Source organism: Triplophysa dalaica, chromosome 16 (assembly GCF_015846415.1).
Source record: "Triplophysa dalaica isolate WHDGS20190420 chromosome 16, ASM1584641v1, whole genome shotgun sequence".
NCBI classification, from domain to species: Eukaryota; Metazoa; Chordata; class Actinopteri; order Cypriniformes; family Nemacheilidae; genus Triplophysa; species Triplophysa dalaica.
The window spans coordinates 10,355,852-10,376,494 of NC_079557.1; the positions used below are offsets into that span (position 1 = coordinate 10,355,852).

A 20,643-nucleotide genomic window follows, 5' to 3' on the forward strand; every position below is an offset into this window, starting at 1 on the left:
CTTCTTGAATTTTGTACATTTATTTCTGTTTGTAAACAGTTTTTAAAAACTGGATAGTGAACTGTTAAATTATGGCACAGCTGCCATATTGTAGGGTTAAATGTGCTCCCCATGTGGTCCCAATGTTAGAAAGCGTACAGTGGTTTACAGCAAGCCATCAAATCCCTTTGTGAATTTTCACCAGCCCGAACCGACACACCCTTCCCCAGAACATGCTTGCTGTGAACTTGAAGAAATCCCACAGCAAGTTTCTTGACTATAGACATTACTGATAACTGTTATTAGTTTTATTGAGAAGGTATGTTTTCATTGCATGAAGACGTTCTTTACATGTTTCCCTAAAGTGACAGCAACACAAAAAAGAAGTCTCTCACCTCAGGCAGTTTGTATGGGACCCTGCTGTCTCTAGGGCAACCACGGAAGGTTTAGGTTTCCTATGGCAACTGTGTTGAGAGGGACGTCCCCTTTCAATCTCTCAGCCAATGAACGGTCATTTTGAGAACCTTTTATCAGGACAGAAATGTTTTTTATTAATTACACGACCAGTCCATTTTAAACCAATTCTTAGAACCAATCAATTTCAGTAAATCATAAACCATTAACTTAATTATATTTTTGCTGAAATTGTTGTTGTGCTCCTATGGAGAAGGGGGGGAGGTGTGTATCTTTAAAGTTGTGCTTCAGAAAATATTTTACACAACAAGGCATCTGCATTTTTCTTTTTTTAAAGGTGCTGTGTGTAATTTTTTAGTGGTTCTATTGACAGAAATGCAAGGTATAGTAATATAAAAATCTATTTCTTCATGAGGTCACCTTACATACACAAGGCGAAGAGTTAACATAATGAAGCATTATTTTTTATTACCTTATAATGAGCTATTTCTATCTACATACAACATGGGTCCCCTTATATGGAATTCACCATGTTTTTTCTACAGTTGCCCTAAAAAGACAAACTGCTCTACAGATCGCGTTTTGTAAGTACGTTATCTCCTTTGGTAAAGAAGCGAAAAAAACAACGACATCTTAGCGCTGTGTCAGCCAAAGTAGTGCTTCGAAAGTGAGGGGTGAGGGATGAAGTGAGCCGTTGGTTGCAATTTGCAATGTCACCGCTAGATGCCACTAAATTTCATAGACTGGATCTTAAATGTTGTTTATCTAGCTTTAAATATTTTTTTAACTTGCATGAAACTATGAGGGATATTTTCCCAATCCCTAATTTTTAAATAAGTTGATGTCCAATAGGATTTTTGAATTGCAACATTTAGTCCCTCCGCATGATTGTACACATAGAAGGACTCATGTGTCTGAAATGCTGTGTCAAAGCACAATCCAAGAAATTCACGAGAACTTAATTGTGTGGCCTATCAGCGACTTTTCAGGGACCAGCAGTGACCCATTCATCTTTCTCAAGAGCCTCTCTTATAAACTGATCATACAGAGTATTGAAACGCTTCAATTTATTCTTTATTCCAGTGGAGCTCAGGATTATTACACTGTGGTAAGGGACACAGAAAGCAGCCACAGCTACAAAACAAAGTGTGTGCCCTCTGGGTCTCCTTTCGTGCGGTCTGTCCCTTTTAGCCTCTGCTGTCTGTCTGAACGTCCTGCAGTACCACACAGTTCAGCACTCGTGTTGATTCACTGCAGAGCTGTCAGTCTAAAAAACTCTACCAACTAGAGCAAAGTCAGGATAATGAGTTCTAGTTTCACCAAACAGCAACTACTTCAATTTTATTCAGAACAGTTTGTGCTCGAAATGGGGATAATTGGCAGTGTTGGGAAATACAAATATAAGCTTTTTAACAGCAACTTTTTTTTTGGTTGCCTGATAATAGCTGTTCTGATTATTTAGCAGTTTAGTGTGAAAAAAACACTGGAGTTTATTATTTTTGTTCCATTGTATTGTGCACGCAGCAGCATTACGGCTGTTAGTTAATATACTCTTCTGAAATCTGTCTCACACTGTAGCATTGTACGTCTGAATCATTCTCTTCAATTGTGAATAAGACAGTGATTCAAGTCCCTGAGTCCCGTGTGGCTTTATGTTTATGGGATAATAATACTTTATGCTGCATTTTTATGTTTTGTCACTTCTTTAGGAAAATTAAATTGTACAGTAGGTGATGAAATTTTAAACTTTATCGTGGAGTATTTATATATATTTAACAAAGATATGACCTACATAGAGCTTCAAATTTAGTTATCTTAGCTAATGACTTAAAGGGGTGATTTAACGTTGTTTCGTGATTTCTTTACAATGTTTAACATGCTAGCTTTTCATGCTTAACATAGTCAACTTGTCAAAAAACGAGTTGGACGTATTACATAGTATTTCTGTGCTAGATAAACTCCAGCAAGGTTCGTATAGGTTTCGGAAAGTTTTTTTCAAACATAAAAAAATGTTACGTAACAACTTTTCTTAGTCCCTTATTGGGCAATTCTCTTGTGACAGTGAGAGAAGTTGAAGTGTGTTTGTTTGTTCGCGGCATTTCAGTGATGGATGTTCCCTTTCTGTCGGTCTCTCGACGTTGTGTCGAGAACGACAGATGGGGTTCGCCCTTGAGAACCAATCAACTCTGACTACTATAGAAAAGGCCAATGAAATTTGGCGAATGCAATTTGCATGCCGGGCTCCGCCCCCGGAAATCCGGTATAAAAGGAGGCCGGCGTGCAGCATTCACTTACCTTTTGTTCTTCAGAGCCATCGCTCATGAGTACAACTCAGGATTCAATCCTCTACAACTACACGCTGGTGCTACGACATGTTACAGCGGATCGTCCCTTCCTGCAGCGACCTTCCCCTGGGCGTCTCGGCGGTTCCGGAGGTGTTAGAGATTTTTTCTAAAAGTCCTTTTCAGGACTGACTGAGCATTCTCCAGCGCGGCATGTCCCGCTGTTCTCTTGGGTGCGGCACCCTCATCGAGGAGGGGGATGGACACGATCGCTGCATTAGGTGTCTGGGCGTCCAGCACACTGAAGCAGCGTTCGTTGACACATCTGCCTGCACTGCGGGCAGATTGTCATTCAGAAGTTGCGGTCACGGGTGGCTGTCTTCCTACGGGAACCAGCCACCATTTCGTCTGCTACCCGGGCTGTGACATCTGTGGCTACGGCCCCGATGACCACCCACGTTAGCAGCGTTAGTGATACGGGGAACTCTGCGAACGTAAACCCGCCAGCCAAGTGCTCACGGGCCGATCGCACCCCGATTCGCTCTTCTGAACGTTCCCCAACCGGCGGTGGCATACCGTCCGGATCCTCACGCACACACTCGGAAACGATGTGTGACGTAGATGAGATGTCGCTCGCAGCATCGGAGGGAGACTGGCATCCGACTCTGCCGAATCCAAACTCCACCCCCAGCGGTCGAGTTCAGGAGGAAGCAGAAGTGATGTCATCCGTGCTAACCCGGGGATGCGTGGTTCCCGAGGTCGGTGCGCGGTGCAAACCGCGCCCACCCCGGGTGCCATGTTTTTCCCGGAGGTGCATGAGGAGCTGTGTAAAACTTGGAACGCTCCACTCACGGACCGTTCCAGTGAAACCAGCTCCGGCTCCCTTACTTCCCTCGATGGTGAGGCAGCCAAGGACTGCGTCGAGATCCCCCGGGTGGAACGTCCGCCTGCGGTGCACCTGTGCCGCGGACGGCTACCACCTGGGGGGGGATCGACCACTCCTACCGTCCAAAACACGTAAGACTTCGGCATCACTGGTGTCGAAAGCTTGCGATGTTGCGGGCCAGGCTGCCTCCTCTCTCTATGCCTTGGCCATCCTGCAGGTCCGCCAGGCCAGGGCGTTGAGAGGGCTCCACGAGGGTAAGGCCGACCCGGGTATAATGCAGGATCTCCGTGCCACCGCTGACAGCGCTCTACGGGCGACTAAGGCGGCGGCACGGGCCCTGGGTCGGACGATGTCCACGGTAGTGGTCCAGGAGAGACACCCCCGGCTATACCTTGTGCAGAAGAGTGACAGCAAGGAAGTCCGCTTTCTTGATGCACTCATCTCGCAGGGTGGGTTGTTGGTAACACCGTCGAGGACTGCGCTCAGCAGTTTTTTGACGGCGAAGCAGACAGTGGCAATTAACCACATTTTTTTCACGCCGCGACTCGGCCGCCTACAGGCCTCCGAGATCTCACGTGACGTCTGCTTCCCTGCAACCCAGGACCCTTTCGGCATCGGCTCCGGTTCCTGTGCCCCCACAGGCGGCACCCCGGAAGCAGAGGTCGAGGGGGAAACCTACACCCCGTCAGCAACCTCCTCGCGAGAAGGGACACTGACGGGAAGACCCCAGGGAGAACAACATCGGGCCCGAACCTTCACAGCCACGGCTCTGATCGGTCGGTACGGGACGACTCCTGCCTCGTCACCAAAGCCGGGCCCTTGTTAGGGCTTGGCGCCCACTTACTCACTGAGTTTTCTGTTCTCCCCGGGTTTACTTGCAGCCGATCGCACACTCCACTGGACTGTGCTCGGCGAACCGACCTCACACCCTGGCGAGGCGTGAGGTCGTACACATACGACAGCCGTCACCACTCTCAAACCGACAGTGCGTGCCGTTGTCCCGCCAGGCAGGTAAGCAGGCGGAGCAAAAACCTTCCCTCCGGGGACTCCCCGCGACATGGTTAGCTCCGCCAGCCGACGAACCACCCCCCGTGGGAATGATGAAGCAGACCGTCCCCTTGGTCACCCTGTCACAGTCCCTGGGAGCTCGAGAGCTGCCCACACTGTCTCGCTGGCTAATGAGGGCGGTCCGTCTTGGTTACTCGATCCAGTTCGCCAGAGACTCACCCAAGTTTCGGGGCATCATCTCTCCCTCTGTCAGAGGCAGGGACGCCTCCGTACTTCGGGTAGAGGTCACCACCCTTCTGGCAAAACAGGCATCGAGTTCGTCCCTCAAAACCAAGATGTTCAGTGGGTCACCACCCGCACTTCATCGTTCCCAAGAAAGACGGCGGGTTGCCCCCAAAGGCTGCGTACCCTGAACAGAGCACCTTCACAAGCTGCCATTCAGGGTGCTCACACAGAGGCGCGTCCTGACATCTATGAGGTGTCAGGATTGGTTCGTGGCAATCGACCTGAAGGACGCTTACTTTCATGTCTCGATCCTCCTCGACACCGGCCGTTCCCACGGTTCGCGTGCGAGAGGCGGGCATATCAGTACAGAGTCCTCCCTTTCGGTCTGTCCCTGACCGCCCTTTCTCCCTGAGAGGAGGAAGGCGAGCGGGTACTAAACTATCTCAGCGACTGGCCTATCTTGGCACACTCGCGAGATCTGTTATGTACACAAAGGGACCTGGTGCTCCGGCACCTAGGTCGATTGGGACTCCAGGTCAACCAAGAGAGGGGCAAGCTCTCCCCAGTGCAGAGCGTCCTCTTTCTCGGTATGGAACTCAACTCTGTCACCATGTCGGCACACCTGTCCGCAGTTGTGCCCAACCAGTGTTGAACTGTCTGAAATGAACATTTTAGGCAGACAGCGGTCCCCCTGAAACAATTCAGAGGCTCCTGGGACACATGGCGTCCTCGCGGGCTAATACCCCTCGAGTTGATGCACATGACACCGCTCCAACACTGGTTTCAGAGTCGAGTTCCGAGGAGAGCGTGGCACACCGGCAGCAGGCGCATGGTGATGCCGCCCTGCTGCCGACGCACCATAACCCCTAGTCTTTATGACTTTTTCGACGGACTCAGGTCCCTCTGAGCAGGTTATGAGGCAGGTCGTGGTGACGACTGAAGTCTCCCTGCAGGGGTGCGGTGTAGTGTGCAACGGGCACGCAGGTGGGGTGTTGGACGAACCCCCGCCTGCGCTGGCATATCAATTGCCAAGAGTTGTGGGCTATGCTACTTGCACTGAGCAGGCTACGGCCTCTCGTGCGAGACATACACGTGCTGTTCCGAGGACAGCACTATAGCTGTAGCGAATACAGATCGTCAGGGTGGCGTTCGCACACAGCAGCTAAACACAACTTGCTCGACGCCTCCTCCGGTGGAGTCAACAGGTGACTCGTTCCCTGCAGGCCACACACCCCGGGCAAACTGAACTAGACAGCCGACGTGCTTTCTCGCCAGTTTATGCCTCGTGGAGAGTGGCGACTCCACCCCCGTGCAGTCCAGCTCATTTGGAGGCTGTTCGGGTAGGCCCAGGTAAAACCTGTTCACCTCCCGTAACACCACCATTTGCCCGCTTGATAGTCCCTGCCCTCGGCACGGATATCCTTGCGCACAGCTGGCCGCGGGATGGGCGGAAGCACACCTTCCCCCCCCAGGAGCCTTCTTGTACAGACTCTGTGCAAGGTCAGGGAGCAGGAGCACCAAGTGTTATTGGTTACACCACACCGGTCTAACCGCACTTGGCCTCAGAGCCGATGCTCTGGATAGCGACTCCCCCTGAACCATTCCCCTGACAGAGGACCTGCTCTCTCAGGGGAAGGACACGTTCTGGCATCCCAGATCAGACCTCTGGAACACCCATGTCTGGTCTCTAGACGGGACGAGAAGATCCTAAGATGGCTACTCCCCCTATACGGCTGAGACCATCACCCAGGCTAGGGCCCCATCTACTAGGCGGTTACACGCCTCTAGACGGTGCCTCTTCTCGTCCTGGTGTCTTTCTCAACGAGAAAGACCCACTGAGGTGCTTGATCAGGATTGTGTTCCCCTCCTCACGAGACTGGAGACTAACATCTCCCTTCCACACTGAAAGTGTATGTAGTCGCTATTGCCACTCATCACGACTCAGTCGGTGGAAAGTTTCTAGGGCAACACGACCTGGTCACCAGGTTCCTAAGCAGCGAGAGGGCGGAATCCGCCTCATCTCCGCTCCATACCCTCTTGGGACCCTAAGTGGTCCTGGGGAGCCTCAGGGCCCCCCAAAGAGCCCCTCGGAGGTTCCGATCTTCCTCATAGAGTAAGACGGCCCTCCTGACGGCGCTCACTTCCTTCAAGAGGGTAGGGGACCACCGAGCATCCTCCGTGTCCCTGGATTGCCTTAAACTCGGCCCTGGAAACTCTCACGTTATCTTGAGACCCAGGCCCGGATGCGTGCCCAAGAAGTTCCCACTACTCCCTCCGGGGCCAAGTGGTGAACTTGCAGGCGCTCCCCATAGGGGAGGAAGACCCAACCCGATTAGTGTTGTGTCCAGTACGTACTGGACCGCACGCAGAGCTCTGAAGCTCTGACCAGCTCCGTGTCTGTTGGAGGACAGCAGAAGGGGAAGGCTGTCTCCAAACAGAGGCTGGCGCACTGGGTCGTGGACGCCGTTACGACGGCATTCCGATCTCAGAATCTCCCATGCCCATTGGCAGTGAGGGCTCACTCCACACGGAGTTTAGCCACCTCCTGGACACTGGCAGAAGCGCCTCTCTAGCAGACATCTGTAGAGCTGCGGGTTGGGCTATGCCCAAACACCTTCGCAAGGGTTAACAACCTTCGCGTAAACCCGGTGTCAGCCCACGTCCTGCGTGGCGACATGTAGGACTGGCATCCGGGGGGGCGTATGCCTGCGAAAGCACCTTTCCACCCTCTAACAGGTTGGGTCAGTGTGCTATTTACCTTTTCTTCTTACCCGAACACATCGCTAAGAAACTGGTACCTCACCAGCCTCCCTTCTTACCCAGACACTGGTTAAGAATAGGCATTCCATCCATCACCAAACAAGCACCCCCTGGGGGCTGGCTGGGCAGAGCAGCCTTCCCCCTTAGGCCGGGATACCATGTGAGCTATCACAGATAGCTCTAACCGGACCTAGTGCTACCGGACGTCTGTAACACCCCCTCCGTGGGCTGTTCCGTCTGATGTATCCTCATGAGAATGGTTCCCACTCCTGGTAACCCATGAGCTTCCCCAGGTGGGCCTCCACCTCGCGGTTAACTACTCAGTCCGCACGTTCCATGCGTTCTCCTCCAAGGACGAGACCATACCTATATCCACCATATTCCTCCCCACGGGTAGGAGGTGGCCTCTGTAGCGCTTCTCTGATTAAGAGTCGCGCTTACCCGGTGTAAACTGATCTGGACGGCCTCTCGCCTATAGAGAGCTAAGGCCCCGTCCGTGAAAGTTACCGGTCAGGGCTGTACCCATCTTTCTCCAAGAAAGCTCTGGAACCCCCCGACCACCACACTGGAAGGTTACAGTCTCACGAAAGCTTCGAGATGACACGCCCAGGCTTGTTACCGTCGCTTCGCTAGAGATTGTGACGCGATACAGCGTTGTGGCGTTTTCCATAGGCAACCCCATCTGTCGTTCTCGACACAACGTCGAGAGACCGACAGAAAGGGAACGTCTTGGTTACGTATGTAACCTCAGTTCCCTGATGGAGGGAACGAGACGTTGTGTCCCTTATGCCACGAACACGTATCGTATTCTGCTGCAGTTTGAGAGGTCTCAGGCTCTTCAGAACAAAGGTAAGTGAATGCTGCACGCCGGCCTCCTTTTATACCGGATTTCCGGGGGCGGAGCCCGGCATGCAAATTGCATTCGCCAAATTTCATTGGCCTTTTCTATAGTAGTCAGAGTTGATTGGTTCTCAAGGGCGAACCCCATCTGTCGTTCTCGACACAACGTCTCGTTCCCTCCATCAGGGAACTGAGGTTACATACGTAACCAAGACGTTATATAAACGATGGATATAATGCTGGATTTGCAGATTGTTTGAAACTGATAGATGGCGCAGTCCCTGAGCTAAAAGATGCCGGACATGAACCGCACGGTAAGTGAAACTAAGTCATATGTCTGTGTTTTGTTGGCGATCCGCACGTATGTGCATAATGTAAACAACACAAACTTATAGTGAATCAACAGTTATGTAGGGATAATGCGATGATGTATTGTGTGCTCGTGATTTTGTTCTTCCCCCGCACACCCCCAGGAGGTCGTCTGTTTTCAGATATAATCGTACAGCTGTATCTATCTTTTATAAATGTGATCAAACTAAATACTCTTTGAAGATACGAAGTATGCAATACTACTCTATAGGTACTCAAGATTAATATGAGATTGGCAGAAACAACGCATTTAACCGAACCTTTAAAATGAATAAAATATTAAAATATGACTATTGTTAAAATGTCCATTGTATGAAATTCAGCAGCACCTAGCAGTCTGGTTGTGTACTCCACCCCTCCCTTTTGAAGCACTACGGTGGCTGATACACACAGAGATGTTGTACGTTTTCACTTCTTTGCTGAAGGAGATGATGTATTTCTGTAGAGCAGTTTTTCAGTTTAGGGCTACTGTAGAAAGAACAAATTCCATGTAAAGGGTCCCCCGGTTTATGTAGATAGAAATAGCTCATTCTAAGGTAATAAAAACATGATGCTTCATTATGTAAGGTCTTTATACACTTCTGAAGACATAGTTGTTATTATTATATTGCATTTTTGTCAAAAGTGCCTACAAATAATTAGACATTGGACATTCAATGTAGCTTCACTTCGAACTTCTTCGAATAGCATTTTTGTCACAGTACTATAGTTTTGCAGTACTACCGTTTTGGTTTTCAGTATTAGGAGTTTAGTCTTGAGGTAAAATGTTAATGCTCTCTGTCTCTGTTGGTTATTTGAACTTTAAAGATTTCTTCCCATTAAGCTTCAAATGTCAGTGCTCTCCCTTTTATTGCAGGGTTTCAATCCAGTTGGACCATTTGAACCAACATGCCATTGTGTTGTGGTTGTCTGAAATGTAGCGGCCAGGCACAGTGTCTATCACACACATGCATAGCAGGGCTATAATTTCTCTGCACATGTGGTTACACTGCCAAAGACTTCAGAATTCTGTAAAAATCCCAGTTCTGCAGAAGCCGCTGCCACAAGATCTCTTACCAGTGCTAATGTCTGCAGACAACACAAGGCTGTTATGCTTAATTTTTTGGTATATCTTATGATGTTTTATGGTTCTCTTTTCACAGATTCCTTCTGAGATTCAGTTTTTGTGCTATATTTGAATTGTAGGTCATCAGGTTATAGAATCCAGAAAAATAAACAGAGAAACAGTAGAAACCTGCTATACTTTAGCTTGTGGAAAATATTCTTATCACTTTGGTGCTCTTGCTGTTTTAAAATTTGAGTTTTAATAGAATTAGCATCAGTACCACTGGAACATGTTTTTTAAAACAAAACAACCTGGGGTCACCAAGTTACTCTGTATCTAATGGTTTGAGTTTATACACTCAGTAAATGGTAAATGAACTGTATTTTTCCTGGCCACTGGGAGTTTTCAATGGCTTTAAAGACACTTTTGTTTAAAATCCTTGTGGCCTACATTACAAGACAACTTAAATGACTCTCACATGACTTATAAGGGTACAGCACGTGAATTTTTTAAAATAATCATGATTTACAGTGACACATTTTGGAAAAGGCAATCATTGCCAAATCTGCCATCCAATAACAGCTGTCAGTACAAGGATGATGGATGCCGTGGGCTGTGAGATGTTTTTGTGTGTGTGTATGCGTGCGTGCATGTGTGTGAGATGCAGTAACAGTAAGCCATTTTGGTCCAGCTGAGATTAGGAAGATTTTTCAGCATGCTTGTGATCTTCAGCACTGATGTGGTAACACGGTCATATCTGCATAGAGCTGTATCACATCACACTCTGGGTTTAGTTTGTTAGAGAGTTAGTACTAGCACCGGTCTTCATGAGAGGTTTTTAACCTTTTTTTTTTTAAAGTTGTTATCCACATGTGTCATACTGTACATATGGCTTCATTATAAAATCAGTCTATATTTAATTGGTCAAATGTATTATTGTGTATACTGTACCTGTTTGCTAAACATTTTTAAAATAATTTTGTATTTTATTTGGGTGACATCTTGTAACCTGTTTTTATTGTCTTGATGCCTTTGTTAGAAGTATGTGCTACCCCATGCAAGGCATAACATGTCTTTGGCTTGTAATTATATTGGAGTGACTCTAATGCTGTTGTCTTGTTTTTGTCAGATTCTTAGTTACTTTCAATGCAGTAATGTTGATAATTTTAACCAATACAGTCACTTCCAGTAAGTGAGCACATCAGCAAGGAGCCAATCAGAAAGTCTATACCTCAGATTTATCTCTTCAAGATGAGTTTATCTCTTCTGTATTTTTATAAACGCTAAACTTTTTAAATTATTCTTATTATTTTTTATAATTTTTTTATTTTATTTTATTTTTTTATAATCTCACACATATTCTCTTTAAACCACAGAACTACAGAATCTCTTTAGAAAACTACAAATATTGCTAAATGCTAAATTTTGTAAAATATTGTTTGATGTATGTTGCTTTTAATTCAGTAAATAATTTAACAGCGTTTTTGTTTTTTCAAGGTCATTGGATATGTGCTGGATTTATGTTGCTGTTATGCATTAGATCATATTGCATATTGTTTGAGTTTTGTGTGAGTGTGAGTTTTAACAGAATTTGCCTCACATTTTGACTGAAGATACCGCAATAACTGTAATGAATCTGTTCTGAAAGATCCATTTTTAATTTCTTATATGTGTTGTGTGATGATACAGGGCTCTAGACTGCGACCAGATGGTCGCATTTTGCCACTATTTTTCCGGTGCGACTGCAAAACTGGGCAATATATAATTTTTACTCATTATAAATGTAATGCACAGTAACGTTAGATTGTTCAAGCAACACATCCAGTCACTCTTTTTCACCTCCCCTCCTTCAGTCATTTGTTTATCTATCAGTCCCCCTGCCCCAAAAAGCCGCAGGTGTGAGTCGCATTCAATTCTATATTGATGAAGTGGTAGGACTGAAAAGCGCTCACAAACATAACTGACATAACATTAAATACTGTCATTTGTGAGTCGATATTGATAAATGCCCAACATACTATAAATATCGATGCAGGCAGCTTTAATGAAGAAAAATCACAAAATTACTTAAGGTCTCTCATGTTGTTTGAGATATGCTCCCAGAGAGTCAATGCGCAAGATACTAAACTGAGGCCTCTTTCACGTCTTCTTAGTCTGACACGATCATATGAACACAAAATTACTTCAAAAAATCCCCTTTTAGCGAGTATCCTTGTAAAAGTAATACGTTTCATCAACATAAACAGTTGGGAAATGCATGCGTCACAGTATTTAGATAAGTATATCGGTATAGGCCGCAGCACGATAAAGATCTGTGTACTCCTCATATGAGTTGTTCCCAATAAAGAAAAAAAAGAGCATACAATAATTAAGTTGTTAAAGATATGTGTTAAATATGGTAAAGTCTTGTTTATGTGTGAGAGTTTATGTATAAACAATAATGATTTGTATTTATTAATGCATTAAACACGTTTGAATGTAGTTTTATTGTTTATTTTTTCTTGCCTCTGGTGCTACCAAATTTGGGACTGGTGCCACCAACAGTATGACTTTGTAGCACCAGTGCCGCCTCTCTCAAGTGTTAGTCTAGAGCACTGTGTTAGTAAGACTAAATCTTTCAAACAGTCCATAAGTTTAAACTCTGCTTCTGCAGCTGTTGTTTATCTCACAACAATACACAATACATAGCGCTTCTACAGTGTTCTCTGCACATTTATCTTGGAGAAAAGTGTTTTATCATCATAAAAATACATGTGTCTCTTGTACTTCCAGTCTGTGGTTGTGACTTGGCACATTCCGGATTCTTCCAGAAGGGCGGCGAGTACATCTGTACAGCAGACTACCAGCGGCTATATGGCACGAAGTGTGATAGCTGTGGGGAATTTATCTCAGGAGAGGTGGTCTCCGCTCTGGGACGCACATATCATCCGCAGTGTTTCGTCTGCAGAGTGTGCAGGTGAGTCCTGTAGATAAACTATCACTATGCATTAAAAGTGATAAACCGCATGGTAAGTGAAACTAAGTCATATGTCTGTGTTTTGTTGGCGATCAGTTCTTTTCAAAAACAACTGGCATCCAGTTCCAAAGCCAATTTGACTTGCATTCTGCGCATGGCTCAAGTTGACCTCCTATCTTCTTCCTCAGCCCTCCTCTTCTCTTCCTTTCCCTCCTTCTGTTCTTCTCTCCTCGAGTGTAGACCTAGAGATCAATACAGTGAAAATAAAGCAGATCTGAGCAGGAATGTAACATGAGTCAAGGCGGAAGAAAGATGTGGTTCACGGCTCAAAATATGCTATAATGGCCAGAAAGGAAGCAGAGAAAGGAAGAAGACGTGTAAATCGAGAAGCCGTCGATGCAAGCGGTGAATATTTGCCTCACAGTGAGAAGTGGGGAGTTGAAGTTAAGAGGCAGAAGGGAAAAGCACATTCAATGTATACTGCATGCCGGGCCTGTTCTCACACTGACAGGCAAGCAAATGAGATGAACTCTCAAACATCCCTGCAGGGAGACATTATCTATCTGCCCAACACTAAAACCCCATACCGTATGAATCCAATTGCCTTTGGTAGCAAAACGTTGAAAATGTGATATTTTGGTACATTTACTGCTTTATTTTAGCTGGCTGCTTGCGTTAGTTAACCTTTACTCTCTCTAACTATGCTTAGCGTGCTTTTTTTAGTTTGGCCTGAGCCTGTGAAGAACGTTTCGCAGGGTTGTTGTGGATTTGACGGAGAGCTGTGAATATAGGTGCTAAAAAGTTATGCTTTCTGTGCGTTTTTGGCGGTATTCAGATCTACAGGAAATTAGTTCCCCTCCTCTTGTACCCCATAAGTTCACAGAGAGAGAAGTGCCTCCTGATGTAGGAAGGAGGAAACATTTTTTAGCAGGACCGGGATGGCTTTGGGCTGCATTGCCAGTTGGGCAACCGAAGGGCCCAGTGGATGGATCTTGGCAGGAGTAAAAATGTTTTGGTCTGACCAAGAAGTAAACCGTCAACATGATACTATATTGTTACATTTAATATTTAGGCCATCTGTGTGTAAAACAAGCTCTTGTGGGCTATTATCCCTGTAGTGCTGCCAGTGATCATTCACTGTTCTTGAATTACATTCAGGCCCTATGACTGAATAGTTTCCTATTACTCATATTTGTAATGCATTGACTATTTTGTGCATCTTTAATGGGCCAAAACAAAATAAGGCAAGGAGGCAGACCAACCATCTGTAAAATAATAGCAAAGTATGTCAGATGTTGTCCCACATTACAGGTGAAGCGAAACACTTTTAAGATCTCTTATGGCATTATGACTTACTATGATAAGTGGAATGGAAATGGATGTTTATCTTACAGGTAAAATAGCCAAGTCACATGTTTTTCATCACTGAATATGTATGCAGATGAGATGGACCACATTTTTTGAGTGATGAGATTCACCATTAACTTCAGATTTTGTTCTTTATTTAAAATATATTGTAGAAAAATAACCGTAACCAACTGCTTTGATGATTTTAATTTTCTGCTATTTGGGTATGGGATAAAACATAACAAATAAAAGTATTTTTAGTATTTCTAAAATTTTTTCTATTTTATATATTTTTCACTACAACTTAATGCATAAAAAATTATATTTTTCTATATTTTTATAATTTTGTATATTTCTCACAACATTCCCAAGTGCCTTGGTTTAATGTTTTTATGAGTTTTTTTATACATTTTAGCGACATTTTGAGAAATAAAGAGAACAAGGGAAATTTTGTGAAAAAGCAGTTTCCATTTAACACGAAAACTGTAAATTTTTAAAGAGCAGGAAAAGCTGACAATGCTGTGTGCGTGTCTTGGGGGAGTGTACTGTAGCGGTAATGCCAAGGTCACATAGAGAATGCATGGGAAGAAACGCACTACATCATGCCCACGCGGTTTTCACATACAAATATAGAATGAAGTAGGTTGTGTAAAAGTGCAATCAAATACAGAGAATGAAAATGTAGAAGATTGTAAAAGCATCAAATCAGAAGATCCAACTCTCATCTGAAACGCTGGATAACTAAAGGAATTATTCTACTTATGTGTCACACACTGGGCTGTATAAATGCCTCTGTTGTCTGCCCACCTACCCTGTCATCTTTCGCTCTCAATTCAAAAGAAATCTTTCTGTGTGGTCTTAATATTGGAGGAGGCTGTCGTGCCATTCTCAACATAGTTCAGTGAATAGTTGAATGTGTTGGTGTGTGTTTATGTGTTATACAGTGGCACCGTTTTAGGGTATCAGCAAAGTCACTGTGTGATAATAATCAGGAGGAGACAGTATTTTAACCAAAAAATGATACACTTCACCTATTCGTATTAAAAGTAGCACTTTAATTTTCATTTCCGTTATAGTTATGGATTAAAACTGCACAAATGTTAATAGTATCGGTGCAACAGAGGTCTCTGTTTTATCTCTTTTTAAAATAGCAGTCTAGTAATCTTGTAATGCGGCAGAGCTGATGTTCGTCTAAGGTCATGGTTCACTATAAATGGATTGTTTTATAATTGCTGCATTAGTAGAGGAACAGTCTACTGTAATAGGATTTGTCTTATTGTGTTGAAGCTTCCAGTCAGTCTGATAACTGTGAAGATAAAGCAGCAGTGTGAACACATAGGATTTTGCTGGCTGCCGTCAGACATGTGGGCAGACACATGCATTGTCTACAGAAGATAAATGAGAAACATTTATTAAGAATCTTGTCTTTTTTCAAAGCACAACATGGGGTTGCAAGTTGCACATGTCTGGTTAGGGGGTCGTTTTAGTTAGGGGCAGAAATAGTGACTGCCGACTGTGCGGAAAACACCAGCCTAAATTAGACTGGGTTTATGTTAAGAGAGTCTTTCTGGCTGACCATGAATCTATTGCTAGTTTAGCTAGTTAAAAAACATGTTGTCCTTTCTTGACCCACATTACTTAAAGCTCCACTCTGCTTTTAGTAAATCCTTATTTAGAGTAGTTGGTTATCTCCATGCTTATCAATGATCAATGAGGTTTTTATTAGAGATATTGATAAATATGAGTAAAATATAAATCAAAAAGTTTTGATTGTTGTCTGTCTATCTGTTTGTCTTTCTCTAGGAAACCTTTTCCAATTGGGGACAGAGTGACATTCAGTGGGAAAGACTGTGTCTGCCAGCATTGCTCTCTTAAGCTGGTTAATAGCAATGAGCCAGTCAAAATCCACGGGCCCAGCCGTAAGTCCCACCCCCTCATCAAAACCTTTCATTTGTTTTTATGTGAACATGACTTGTCTTTCACATTTCCCTTAATAGAGACAACATATTACAATGTCTACCATGTGCGTGTGCGGGTGTGTGCATAATGTATAATACAAGATAAAAGAAGAAAATATTTTCATATTGGTTCACTCTGTATTCTTGACTTGGCTTTTTCACAAAACATTTTACTGCGAAGAAATGCTTCCACTGAATCGGTCATTCCTTTTTTGTGTGCATGCATGCATATCGTTTATATAATTACTTTTGTATAGTGCTTGAATGTATCCACGTGGCTCTATTGACCTGCATGTCTCTGAGGGGAGAGAGCAGACACCGTTCAGCTGAAGAGACTGTGTTTAGTGTCTGGGTAAACACAGGATCCTGCTTTGGTGTTTATATTAAGGCCAGAGGTGAAAGCTGTGTTTGGTTTTTGGTAACAGGTCAAGTGTGTGTGCGTGTCATATATCACATGATTTTCTTATCTTCGATTGTAGATATTTTTAAGACCAACAGATTAGAGGCACTTGATTTTCTTAAGAAGTACTGTGCTGTATATTCTTATATATAGGCTACATTGTATTCTATGTTATCATTACAACAATTAAACAATTTTAAATAAACCTACTATTGACAGAAGGCCTACACTCCAATATAATAACAATGCACACTATTTTAGGAAGAACAAAAATTTAAATAATTTGTTTAGGTGACCTTCTTGAGTCACATTTATTGAATTATTTTGCTAGCAGGTCAATTACCCCAAAATGTTCTGAATGTCAATAATATGTCTGGTCAACTATGTTAGTCATGTCATCTATGTGACCCTTTCTCAACAGTTACAATTTAAAGCATATTTTAAATGACTTTTCGGGTCTAAAACCGTGTGGAAAACGCGAGCCGCGCCTCTTCCTCTCTGCGAATGACCAGCGGCACTCCCAAAAATGTAACTACTTCCATCTCGATGCAGCCCTGACGCGCCTAGAAAAATGTGCGTGCCGCACCAGATGCGCGTCATCCCCTATGGCCGCATTTACACTGCAGTTCTTGATGCTCAATTCCGTTTTTGTGACTATATCCGATTGTTTCACGTCCTGCTTACATCTTCTTTTAAAGTGACACATATCCAATATCTGCATTTTCACTGCACATGGCGAAACAAACCGAGGTAGACGTATGCCTACTGACCAAAAAACAACAGCTTATTTAAAAGCTTTTCATACAGAGATCTCGGAAAATTAACTTATAATGTGTCCCAGGATTTGTCCCCAAGTGCGCCTTCACACATGAAGACACTTGATGAGGAACTGTTATATAATGTCATGTGCAGATTTTTTAATCGTGAATGTAGGGCTTTCAAGGTGAAGGAATTTCCATTGGTGTGTTTTTAGAGCTCAATTGTGCGGTTTGCTTTTACTGCCGGTTTCATTTTATATTTAAAATAAGCTATATTGTTTGGGTTATTATTATGTAGCATGTATAGTTGTTTTTTATTGTACTTAAATACCCTTTACTTATATATTTATTGGTAAATGCAGAACAATGACAATAAGAAGGAAAAGAATGATAGGTTCTGAGAAAAGATTAAAATAATTTATATGACGTATAAAAAAATGTGAGCTCAAAAATGACTAAATCGTTATTGTTTTTTAAAGTCCGAAAAAGTTTATTATCATTAAGATTTTTTGAACAAGCTCATGCAGACCAACGAAAAACCGCTTAATAAAGCAGACTGCATAAAATTTTACGAAGACAACATAGATACTTAGGTTGGTGTATCATCATAATATTCATTCATTGTTTATAATGTTTTTGTTAAGGAAAAAATCATTAAATGTTCGGTCAAGTGTAGTCTGTTAAAACTAAAGCGGGTGTCTCCAGAGAAACCCGAGCTTCTACATTGCTTGGAACAGATAATTGTTTTAAAGGTTGCTGAGCGATCAAGTTTTTTAAAGCGATTTGTATTTTTGTTTTTAATTCAACTTGATTAATTTCAAACTCTCAAACTGCATTTAAGCAGACAACGCTATTCTTCTCGCTCTGTACAACTCACAATGACGGTTGAATATCCGATCTGTCTGCTTACATGGCAGACGCAACTGCACGTATCCGATTCATATCAGATTTATTTCCATATATGATTGAGGCCTGAAATCGATCTGAAAATATCGGAATATCGGTGCTTTTTTACTGCTTACACTGTCATGGGTCATATTCGATCATATTCGATTCGATCTTATTGGTGGAAAAATTGGAATTGGGTCACTTGATACATGAGGTGTAAATGCGGCCTATTTGCGTGTGCCTGTCGCTACATTTAAAGTAACAAATATGCTTGCATAAAAGATGCGAAATGTGAATCGGACCTTTATAGTGTAATGTATACCTCCATGTCTTGCTCTATAATAAATCATAATTTTTACAAATGGTACAGTAAATGAAAATAATACATACAAACACAAAACGTTGGATAGAGGAAGCAAAATCATTTGACTATTACTTCTGATGTATACAGTATATATGATTTCAACACCAACAACATAAACAAACATTATGTGGCCCAAACTTAACTTCCGTAGTTTTAATTTCATACAATAAATATACAATAAAAATTATTATAAATTAATATCAATGTAATAAATTGTTATATTACATACCACTAGCCAGACCGATAACCAATCACAAACTGGAAGTTTAGTTTGGGTAGTCGTGTGTGTCTTATGTAAGTGTCATTCACCTACAACATGCCTCCTGTTCTGTCACAGTCAAGGAAAGAGACACCCCAGACTTGGTGAAAATAAGAATAGACAAGCTTACACCTCCATCTGTCTCTGTCTAAGGATTGACTGGATTTATATGGAAGGTGAACTGAAGAAGTTCATGTCAGGGCGCAAGTACTAAACATGAGCATCTCCCAAATAAAGACAAATGATGTACGGACCTGTCAGTGCTCAAAAACTCAATTTTGTATGTGTGTGTGTTCATTTCGGAATTTCTGAGGAAGACTCACAGCTGAACCTCACCTTCATATCGGAGTTATTATTACTATTGATTTTCCAGGCATGTGTTTAATAAACCTGTCAAATCCTACTAGGACGTAGGAAAGACTTTTAAATCTTAAGTTCATTATGTAACCTCTCATCTTTGCTTTATTGCTCTTCCTAGACTGTGCAGGTTGTAAGGAGGAAATCAAACAGGGGCAGTCTCTCCTGGCGTTAGAGAAACAATGGCACGTCAGTTGCTTCAGGTGTCAGACATGCGGCATGGTGCTGACCGGCGAGTACATAAGCAAGTGAGTGCCACTACCTTCTACACTAACACCACATATTTTGTCACACAAAGCAGCTTGTTTCTCAAGTTCAAAACCACAATTATATTACCAGTAACTTTGGCATCTTATAATCATGGTCTGGTTTGATCATTTAAAGTGTTTTAATTACTTGCATGCATTTATATTGTCAGCACAATCTCAGCGTGATATTTTTAGATGTTCCCAGGAGTTTCACACCCAATTTACTGAGTTTATTTTTAGCATTACAATAGAAGTTTATTCATGCGTGTTTTATTTGCAAACAGAGATGGCGTTCCTTACTGTGAGTCAGACTACCACGCCCAGTTCGGGATTAAGTGTGAAACGTGTGACAGATACATTAGTGGACGAGTGTTGGAGGTGAGTATACAGCTCTGCATCTCAATGTTATATTCTAGATGTCAGCGAGGCAGGAGCTGTTGTGTGATGGGAGGGTCATAACATAGGAGCGCAAAACTCAATGATTGGCAGTAACTGTGGATTTTTGTTCCCCCTAGCAGTAATAACAATTGCGGCCAAATGGGTTTTAAACATTACCTTCATCTGCCCTTGTTCAGACAAACAGGCGGTCCTGTCCTAAACAAACAGTATTGGTTTAACCAATGTTAAGTCCTGCCAAGTAATGCTGTTCGAATGAACAAATTTCAGTTCTTTTTTGTGTCCTGTGTGGGGCAGAAATGACACACATCATCTTTAAATAAAAACACTGGACCCTTACCAAATAAGAAGTAAAGTATACTTTAGTTGTTCTTTTTGTTAATCGACTTGTCTTTCATTGTCATGAGTAGACATTACCACACACAGAAATCGACTGAATAGACAGCGTTTGAGTTTAGTAACACTTGAAACAAACATGAATTTTATCCATCAGCTGGCCCAGGCAGCAAGCTTCTGCTATAAAAAGATCAAGGGCTAACTACAGTATGAAGAGAAGCCCAGAGAGACGGCGAATAAAACAACCGTTTGAAGCAACTGCTCTCAGAAATACATGATCATCTCTGTCTTGAAACACTTTTACCATTTATGGCTAACAGACTGCAAAAAAGACACATTTGAGAAACGAGTAAAGGAGAGTGCACAGAATGAATACACAAGTGGATTAGGACCCTGTTGAAAAAAACAGCAAATGCTGTGTTAAGAATGTTTTGATGCTGGTTTGACCAGCTTAAACCGGCTAAGGACCAGCACATAACCAACTTAAACCAGTACATGGCCAGCTTAAACCAGCACAAACCAGAAAACCAGCATCAAAACATACCAAACCAGTTTTTTCCAACAGGGG

The 20,643-nt window shown here is 43.2% G+C and overlaps 1 protein-coding gene across 6 annotated transcripts in view; it reads left to right on the forward strand.

Moving 5' to 3' along the window:
• Positions 1–20,643, forward strand: part of ablim3 (actin binding LIM protein family, member 3) — a 57,620-nt gene that overhangs the window by 15,745 nt on the left and 21,232 nt on the right. For all 6 annotated transcript variants that reach the window (XM_056769560.1, XM_056769561.1, XM_056769562.1 and 3 more), the window contains exons 3-6: positions 12,581–12,764; positions 15,915–16,030; positions 19,217–19,343; positions 19,628–19,721. In XM_056769560.1, coding sequence (XP_056625538.1) covers positions 12,581–12,764; positions 15,915–16,030; positions 19,217–19,343; positions 19,628–19,721 — 521 coding nt within the window. The remainder of the gene's footprint in view (positions 1–12,580; positions 12,765–15,914; positions 16,031–19,216; positions 19,344–19,627; positions 19,722–20,643) is intronic.